The sequence below is a fragment of the Centruroides sculpturatus genome, unplaced genomic scaffold, assembly GCF_000671375.1.
Source record: "Centruroides sculpturatus isolate CEXI.00-Female unplaced genomic scaffold, Cexi_2.0 scaffold1140, whole genome shotgun sequence".
In the NCBI taxonomy this organism is placed as follows: domain Eukaryota; kingdom Metazoa; phylum Arthropoda; class Arachnida; order Scorpiones; family Buthidae; genus Centruroides; species Centruroides sculpturatus.
In genome coordinates this window covers 117,776-128,395 of record NW_019385393.1, presented here as the reverse complement: position 1 = coordinate 128,395, position 10,620 = coordinate 117,776, and the positions used below count along the sequence as shown (strand labels likewise).

The window sequence follows — 10,620 nt, the reverse complement described above, 5'->3', positions numbered from 1 at the left end:
ATTTCACTTAAACTGGGGAACTAAAAACAGGAAAATCGAAACAGTCAAAAGTTCATTCAAAAGTTCATTCAAAAGTTCATTCATTCAATGTACGTTAAGATTGTAAATTATGTCATTGTCTGTTACTATTAACACTCGGCAGTGACCGATGTATATATATCCGTCAAGGGCGATCGTGTGGCAGTGGTTAACGAAGGATATATTCTTAATTTGTAGCGTAATAAGTAAAAAATGAATATAAAAATAACTTACAAACAAATTAGTTGAGGCATTGAATATTCATTCTTCTCTTCTTTCGTTTTACAGAATTCTACTTCAATTTCTACGTAATTCCCTATCACTTAAAAAAATAAACATAAAGTTACACTATTAAAAAATAACTGTCAAATATATTATAAATAAAAAATATTAATTACAGTATAAGGTTCTGTTTTATATTTTTATAATGTTTTATAATGTTATAATGTATAAAAAAATATTTGAGTTATTAAAATTAAGGTAAATTTACTTACAAATATTTGTCTACGAACAATATGTAAATGTTTTTATTATTTCACTGCAATAAACTTACGCCAATTTCCAATATTTTCCAAGTCATTTTCACTACAGGAATCTGGAATACAAACATCTAAACGCAGATCGTCCAACAAGCTTACAATTTGAGATATAGAAAATGGTTTCTGAAAAATCACAAGAATTACAATGCGATTAATGTTTTGGGTTTTAGAACAACATTATTCTAGTTTATAAACGACTGTATTTTTGCTATTTTTGCTTCCTGATACCCTTCAAATCCTATGTATATCAGCAGTAATCACGTTTAGACGCTACATACACGTTTAATTAGAAAGCAGCGATTTCAAATTCGTTTGGTTCAACTTTTTGTAAATGATACAAATAACAGACATTAAGCATGGCGTTAAAAATTCAAAGTAGAAGATCTTCGTTATTGAAAGTTGTTCTTGTACTGATAAAGGCTTTTGGAATTTTACTGTATGTAAATTGTAAAAGACACTAGCTGCTAAAGAGAATAATTAAATAATAAAGGTTATGTATTGCAATAACGAAAACGTTATACTGATTTGCATTAATGTTAAGAAATAATCGATGAAACTTATTCAACTAATGTTTTCAGAATACATATCATTTTTTTTTAGGAAAGTTTGTACTTAAATTTTTAATCGACTTTCAACTGAAAACATCCGAAGTACATCTGTAAGTAAACAAAATGATATCATCTAGAGTAAAAGTCATTCGCGAAACATTACATACTGCCAACTTAGTAATTTCCTGCTAAATTTAAAGTCAAATCGGCAAGATGAAAGAAATATTTAAAAAAATATATAACTCTACGAGAAATTTAGGAATAAAACGGTAACTATGCCCATAACGTTTAGCGAGTTTAGTGAAGAATAGTAGCTTTTAAAAATTTCATATTCAATGACTGTTCTCCCATCGAGATTCGGATCAAATAGCTTAATAGTGCCAACACACCTGCCTTATAAAGTGAATATTTGTGTTTTTCTAGATTGTCAAAATAAACATATTTTACATATATATCGCACCTGGAGTTATAACTATTTAGGAAAAACTTGTTGCATTCTTTAACAGAACTTTGTTAGTTTTATGCGGAATGTCATGTTTGATGAAAGGTTGTCAGAATATTATTTTTGACAAGTTTGTAGCAGTTTTTCCTAATGTACTGTTCTGGGCGTTGATATATAAGAAATAATCTTTGCCTTTCTACACAGGAACAAATCGCCGAATTATATTCTGTTTCTACTGTATTAATTAGATTTCGTGGTAAACGAGCATACAGGAATAAATAAAATTATTGAAACTTATACGGCACTGACGCTGCTTATAAACTTATATAATACTGCATGGCTATGTACAGAACGTTGTAATGAATGACTGTACGCGCATAGCATGTAGACAAACATTGACAGAATACTGACATTTTGTAACTTGAATTACCTCTTAAAGTGATATCTTATACTTAAATTAGTTAACTACGGTATTTATTAGTTCAAATAATTAAGGAAACACAGAATGCGATTACGTCCATCAGCACCAAAAATCTTATCTGTAAATCTTACGACTATTATGTGGAATTGGTTTCACTTTTCTTGTAAATAATTATTTATTTAAGTTATTTTCAATATTCTATAATGTTATTATTAAACATGGCTTGTACTGAAATGTGTACACGCTAACTGACTTAATTATTTTTATCAGTAAAAAATAACAAAATTATCGTTATATACTTACAAAGAGTTTTTTCAATAATTGAACGATTGTGATATCGAACGAAGAAATCATCTTCATTGTATCCTGTCGTAACTTTGGCAATTCCATAAGAACTGAACAGAATTTTCCTCTGATGATTTTATTTTCTATGGTTTCGATATCAAGGCATTGATCGTAATCACCTTGCATCCACAATGTTCCTCGTAAAAATCCCGAGGGAGGTTTACCGATAGAATCCAACACTGAAACAACAAACAGAACTTTAAACATTGAAAAAAATTTGCAACGAGTTGCTTAACATTCCGGCAATATTTAATACTAAAAACATCTGTTATGATTATTTATATATAACATTTTTTTATAATTGGTTATTGTGAAATCCAGAAGTTTTGCCGACTATTTGTCGATTAATTGTCCTGTATTTGCTTAAAATCTAATTAAACTTTCCTTTAACCTAAGTGAAACCTAACGGGAAAAAAACTTTACGTTTACATTCGACATAAACATCTGTTTAATTCGAAACTAATCCCACATTCCAACGCCAAAGTTTACAGTTAGCATGGTCCCGAGAACAACTCTGACCCATCTGCGTACCTTTTACCTCACAAGAATCAATCACGTGACCATTCTCCCACGCCGATCTTATAAAAATCCCTTCCTTCCCCTTCTCGGGAGAGTCGTTCCAGAGCACGTGCCAAAAGAAGATAAATTTCAAATAATGTGTCCTTTTTTTTTTAACCAGCGAACTTTCCTAAATCCACGATTTAAATATTTAACCAGTGAACTTTCCTAAATCAGTGAATTTTCCTAGCCAGTGAATTTTTAACCAGTGAACTTTCCTGATTCAAAGAGTAAAGTGGATAACAGATCAAGAGGTATGGAACCAATTATTGTAAGCTCTCTCTCGGTCTCTCCGCGGTTTAGGGACGTGTATTACTCGAAATAAATTGCTAATTTTCCTTATGTTATATCTGGCAACCTCGTTTTCTCGTATATCGCCTGTCGTCTCACCGACGCGCTCCTCCCTCCGCCACTCGACCCGTTACAACGGGAAAAGAAACCCTTCAACCACCCATCCTGACAGTGAAAGGGTTTAACAACCTGTGGCCGGATCGGGAGACTTACCCTTTCCTTCCCGGTGGTTCACAGTTATTATAAAACGGTAAAATGTATAATTTTGAGTGTAAAAAAGTAATGAAAAAAAATTGTAAATGCCAGTGGCGTGCTGTCATTGGAAGTGGTGGATGCGGCGCTTTCCTTGTATTTTCTAAAAAATAAATACATATGTGAGATTTTCAGCGGGCTACTGGGCTAATCCCCAAATGACCACTTCTCTGCAACAGATTGATAAAACCCAATCTCTGATTTGTTGGATGGCTAGGAAGGCAAAAGTAAGTCGGCAGGTGCCGTTTAGAGACAAGAGACAGGTTTAACAAACTAAGCAAGCATTTATTTATATAACGGAGCTAGGATACGTAGGTTAAATGCGGTTAAATACTTTCACTATACAAAAAGGGACGCTTGAAAACAATGCAAATACCTCTATGAAGATATGTCAAATGTGCGTTCACGAAATGCCGTATGAATCGTAGTCCAGCGTAGAACTGTAGTATGGCGATAAGTATGGAAGTTCGAAGTCGTGGTCTGATTTCTACCGTTCAAGTCTTTTCGTCCGTTCGAGTCCGTTGTATGGATATGCACACATTGACAAGTATAACTTCCTTTGGAACTGCCGGAGCTTCCGGGGACTCGAGCTGTTATACGCGATTCGTGGAAAATCAGTCACGTGATCGACTTCTGTTGACACCTACCGTGCATTCCGATCAACTAAGTGTCAACTTTCCCACCTAAGTGTGAAAACAATTGGTGACCTCTGATATACTTTTCACCAAGAGTGTTTTTTTTTTTTTCACCTGAGTTGTTTACAAAGATATTTCCGACATCGGCGTAAAAATTGCGGATCTCACACATATTATTTTTAATTATATGAAAATAACAGCCACATTATGTATCTTATTACAAATTTCTATACTACAGTATAAAAAAAATAAAATTGCTATTGTATATTCGAATATTAGTGGCGGGGTGGAAACGCTGTATTGTCAGCATCCAAAAAACGTAGGTTCGCGCATGCGCTTTACAGAGCACCAATCTCACCCGGTTTAGCTGGTAGAAGCCTAGGACCTTGGGTGAAAGCTACACGTGTACCGCATCCAATTCTATCTAGGATCGGTTTTGGGCTGTTAGCCGCCTGCCTGCTAGATATTTGGCTGCCCTCGCCGCATTATGTGAATCGCGAGTAGATTTATAGCTTAACTCAACCGATAAGAATTTACTGGTATGTTTTTATGATAGTTCTGTATAGTTGACAGAGTTAAAAAAAATCCATTAAAATATTTGATATTTTTATTTCGCTCTCAAATTTTATAATACTCACAGATTTCGATGTTAAACCAGTGATATTACGATTTCGTATATCCCATCTTTAAGAGGATGTAGAAAAAAAAAAACGTGTATAAATTCTTGTATAATGTTAAAAAATTAACTGATACTTTGGTAGCATCGTTTACATCTAAATTTAATGAATGAGAGATGCACCAGGTACAGAAAAAGCTCTAGAATTTATTTTCCTTACATTTACGATTTATGTATCCGATTGTCATAAAAATTTGTCTTTCCACTTTTTTCCCGAGACTACAAATATTCGAGGACAAAGTAACCGGTTTCGACTTATTTCTACTTAAGAAGTAGTTAGATAATTAAGCGATTAGGGAAGTGGGAACACAAATAAAACACTGCTGAAAGACCCGGTATTTTACTTAAACAAAAGCTTAACCGATACAATGTGGACTGATTTCTTCGTAATATTAGATGTAATAAAGACAAATTTTTCCAGTTTAATAAAAGTGACTAAAAGTTGTAAATTTTGGAAACTTCCGTGGACACCTGGTCTTAAAACGAATTAGTTAAAACACAAATGACTATTAAGTTTAACAAATTTAGATTTTTACAGCTATGGCAAGAAACGTTTGAAATTTACAACAACTCTGTCGCCTCCTTTGAGGTATACTAGTGATGCGACAAAAAAGGCATTTGACATTAACCGGTATCGGCACCCTCGGAATTTGGCCTGCATGAACGCACCGCACACCTACCAAGAACGTCTCTGATTCCATCCACTAGTCACGGGTATAGACCAATCTTAACTAGGTGGATTGTTTTAATACTTAAAAAGTAAAGACTATTTAATGTTATTTTTATGTACGTTTCTTCACAAAAATATATTTACTTATAATTTTCTNTAAGTAACCAACAGAGTAACAAAATAAAAATATAAAATGTAAAAAATGTACATAGAATTATTAAGAAATACAATTACTAACACATCCAATAAAATTACTAATTTCATTGGTTAGGGCACTTATTAAATTTCTTAACTATAAACTTCCATGCAGAGAAAAGTCTTTCTGCGTCCCTCGCATTTAAACAGCCTTCCTGTATTTTACTCCTATAAATTTGCAACTTTTCACTTGTCAACGCCAAAGATGGAGAAGATAAAGGTTCTATGATGTCTGCGTCATTTCATTTGACTACAGATCCTGGTGCTTGCGCCATTTCGGACAAAATTGTTGCATTAGACTCCTATGTGAAATTATAACTATGTTCGTTGATTCTAAGTCCCAAACTCCTGGTGGTTACTCCAATATAGTATTTTTGAACGCCCAATTGCATATTGTCATAAGGAATTCTATAAACCCCTGCTTTATCATTTTTGAGGTTTTTGTATAAATTACGGGCCCTATATATAAGCATTTTCGAACCTTTTCTGCGAGCAATCTCTNGTTTTAATACTTAAAAAGTAAAGACTATTTAATGTTATTTTTATGTACGTTTCTTCACAAAAATATATTTACTTATAATTTTCTTTAAAAGTATATTCATACAATTAAATATTTTGTACCAGGTATGTATAATTGTATATCCATCACATATTTTATTTTAACAAGTAAGTTTTTATAATTTGATTTTTAATTTTAGCCCTTATATTGTGGCTAGTGTTTTAGAATGTAATTGCGATATTGAAAATTTATTTCTAAAATGTATTGGCTCGAGTCCATATAATGATGAAGAAAACATTGTTAAAAGAGAAAGACCAATGCCTAAATTAAATATAAATACGTCAACAAAAATTTGTTCGACATTTTCACGATAAAATTTATGAAGACGTAAAATAGCTTTGTGCACGCATAAAAATGCAAACATTGTTTTGTTGGCCTTGCCTACTATTCTCAAATAAAACTAGTGTGGAATAAGAATGGCTTTGACGATTTAAATAATTTGAATAAAGCTGGCAAAAAACACGAAAATCGTAAATATCCATCGGTTCTTTCGTAAAATTGAAGCAATTTGGAAATCAAAATAGAAGGGAATTTAACATTAGTACACAATATAAAATAAATATTGAAAATTATAACAAGATAGTTACGGTTAATAGATATATTATATTTTAATTACTAGATGTTATCGAAGCGAGAATTGGCATTTAGAGGGCATAGAGAATCTATTAAATGTAATATAACAGAGTTCATTATATTGAACTTGCTTATTTATTAAGTGCGTCAGATAATCTATTAATTAAAAATACATTTAAAGAAGTCTACGGTTTTAAAGGCTTATCGAACAAACGAATACGAATGGGAGCCTAGGCCATCACTGACTGATTGCCCCTGGAAGTCGGCTTCTTATAGAAACACAGCTTGCCTATCATCAAATGTCACGGCACGCCACTTGTAAATGCTAATACAATGGAAGCTCTCTTAACGAGTATTTCGCATGACGATCAAAACAAATTTTAAAAATTCTCTCTCTTAACGAGNGACACACAGCTTGCCTATCATCAAATGTCACGGCACGCCACTTGTAAATGCTAATACAATGGAAGCTCTCTTAACGAGTATTTCGCATGACGATCAAAACAAATTTTAAAAATTCTCTCTCTTAACGAGCGATGGTTCGCTTAACGAGTGACGAAAAGAGGGGAAGTCCCGGATTGTCTGCATGCTCCATCAGTCTGTGTTCCGCTCTCGTTTCTGTAGCATCTTAGTGTCGTTGTGATCAAATATTTTTCCAAACTTGTGTTTACAAATATTACGTGTGAACATCAACAACCATTGCCCGTTATATAATAAACACGTTAAACGACATGCCTAAATCTGCGGCTACGTAAATGCTATAATTAATCATTATATGTATGTGTAAATCGTCTGTATAAATAAATTTTAAATAATTCTATCTAAAATCTAAAATAATGGTGAGAATCCTAGACATACCTAACTAAATCACAACATAATGTTTTTAATATCAACTTTCTTTCAACTTTCACAACTGGGAGCAAATCGTCTTTTCAGTTCTCAGCGTAAAAGGCGACGCTTTCTCATAACCTCTCGACCTGCTGTTCGGATTTTATCCTTTTAAAATAATACCAAACGGGCAGTCAAGGAATCGTCGCCGTTACCGCGATAGTTGCAGTCATCGTGCGTTCTTCGAACCGTTCATTATCGAATTCGAAAAAATATATCTACTTCTTACGAATACTTCATTTTAACGCACACTTTCTCGTCTATTATTACACATTCTGAAAACGAACTATTAACTGTGACTAAGAAACCTTGCTGTAAAGATCAAGAACTAGTCAACTCAATCTCCCATCAAAGAGCATCAGAACTGTCGAACACAATTAACCCCAAGTATTTATCCGCACGCGAAATTCACCTAATCTCTCTCTCTCTTTCGACAATTTACGTCTATAGATAGATCCCTTAAATATGTTGTCTTTTTAAATTGTAAATTGTATCATGTTTTCTTCGAAATTAAATCGTTATTAGTTGTTAATTAATCTAGCATTCGAGTGATTCATTTCCGGTAAGACGTCTCTGAGATCTTCTCCATCACGAATCCAATCGTTCGCGCCGGCGGCCGCTTGCGCCCTACTTTTAAAATTAAACAATCGCAATCGCGGATTTCGGGTCAAACAAGACTCGGTGGTGTCAGACCTGACGACGCACGAAAGAGGTGCCGACTCTCGGGTCACCCTTCTGACATAATCAAACTATTCAACAATAAATATGTATAAGTTCTTACTTTGTAACGGCCATTCTTTCAACTGGGTTAAATCTCTCATAAACATGACTCCACTCCTAACACACGACGATGATAAATTCGTTTCTTCGGAAAGTTTCATTAAATATGGAAGAGCGAATTTCACCACAGATTTTGTCAAATTTCTCAAATTCTTTTCTGCTGCATTCAGAAATTTTACTGTTTTATCTAATTCGCTCCAATTTATGTTTTGTGTACTATTTTCTATCTCTCTTTCCGGAACCTCGTTTGATTTGCAAAATATTATGAAGAGAAATAACACAAATAGAACAATTCCTTTCTTCATCGTTCAAAAAATGAGATTTTACGTTGGAACAAACCTTAAGTTCAAATGTTTTTTATTAAATGGTAACTAAATTACTTTTATAATAAAAACTACTTTTTTGATATTTCTGAGGAAAGTTTTGTAAAAACGATTAATAACTTGAAAGACAGGTTGACAACGTCATGCTGTATTGTCCTGGTATTTTTTATTTGTTTTTATTAACGATAATTGCTGTCGTTATTCTTCTGTCTGCAAATGCACATAAAATACAACTGATTACAAATACGACTGATTACTACTCAAAAAATTAAGGTAATTTAATTATTTCAAAGACATTACTGTTGCCTTTAACATAGATCTTAAATCAAAGGTGTCCAACCCACGGCCCGAGGCAAGTTCCAATGCAGCTCGATAAACGCGTAAACAAAACCGATAAATGTTTTAATTTTTTTACTATTTATTTTTTTGAACGGCATAAACTCAAACATGAAGTTTTACAAAGGAAATATTTTCTGACGTGTTAATGAGGAAAGATTACTTAATAAAGCTGAAGCTGTGACTTAAAGGATTAAAGACCCAAATTTGGAAAGAGGAGGGAAAGGAAGAAAAAAAAATCAAAAGATAAAAAGTAGTGAGAAAGGTTAAATAGATCTTCTGTTATGCAAATATTGACTCTTAATTTTCGAACCTTTATCTTTTTTCCATGCATTTGGGTCTATAATTCTTTGAGTCACAACTCCAGCATTAGTTAGTATTTTTTCCAGCGTTGCAAGATTTGGGTACATTGCGTAAAATGTGGCTACTTTTTTTAGTTTGATGTAAAAATATTATTTGGCGTTTTGGCTACTTTTCGGGCTGCATGTAGATGCAGCCCGAAATAAAAATGTAATAAATAAAAATGTAAATGTTCGTTTGTCAAATCTTAAATTTCCGAAAGTTCTTAACCGATTGCTTTGAAATTTTGATACAACATTGTATTCAAATACGCGGATGTTTTTATATTATATACATGTCGAAATTTTCCCCGCGGGCAGTGTGTTGCATTTATAATAGATACATTTTGAGCCACTTCATAGCAGGGTACAGCTAGTATAATTTATAAATATATTAGATGAATAAAAATGCACTTTAAATTTGTGTTTCTTCGCTTTTCATTAATTAGGTTTCATAAAACAAATATTTGTTTTTCAAATAAATTTTCGTTTGACTCTTTTATAATAAATGATTTTATTTATTTCTAAGTAAAAATTAAAAGTGTTGTAGAAGTAATTTTTTTAAATATTTTTTTCCTGGTTAAGTTTTAATACTTATTATCATAATCTTGACATATACTTGTATATTTACGAGCTAACATGTCTAGAATAATATTTGGATTAATATTTTAAATTATCATGTCTGGATTAATATTTGGGCTACATATATGTAAAATATATACTTGTGGCACGTAACTCCTTGACTTCTCCAATGCGGCCCAGAAAAAAAATGGACGTCACTCTTAGTTCTTTCGGTCTCAGCGGATGTTGTAACGTTCATAAATGCACAAAAATGTTTAGATTTTTTATTCTATATGTATAGTTGTTAGTGTGTATATCAGATTTCTTTTACTAATTTGTCGCTTAATGTGTCCTGTGCTTTATATCGAAAATCTGCATTTCGCACAAACACTTTGTTTCTACGAGATATTGTTTCAAGAAATTTTGAAAATATCAAAATAGTGGTTCAAAAGTTATTATTCATGCAGTAGTCAGAAAATACAACTTTAAATTTAAGTATTTTTTACTTACTTTTGAAAATCGTTTTTTGAAAACTCAAAAATTCCACAATTATTATGCATTATTTATTTATTTTAGATAAAATAACAGTTTAAATATTTTATAATTTCAGTATTACAAGTAATTTTATTTATGTATATTAATATACTGTATAACGTTTATAAATTATATCTT

At 32.3% G+C, this 10,620-nt stretch overlaps 1 protein-coding gene across 1 annotated transcript in view; it reads right to left on the bottom strand.

Annotated features, from left to right (window-relative positions):
• Positions 1-2,328, bottom strand: part of LOC111638475 (nose resistant to fluoxetine protein 6-like) — a 37,114-nt gene extending 34,786 nt beyond the window's left edge. The window contains exons 1-3 of the mRNA XM_023384199.1: positions 2,272-2,328; positions 572-680; positions 253-340 (exon numbers count right to left, since the gene is read on the bottom strand). Coding sequence (XP_023239967.1) covers positions 253-340; positions 572-680; positions 2,272-2,328 — 254 coding nt within the window. The remainder of the gene's footprint in view (positions 1-252; positions 341-571; positions 681-2,271) is intronic.
• Between the last annotated feature and the right edge of the window lie 8,292 nt (positions 2,329-10,620).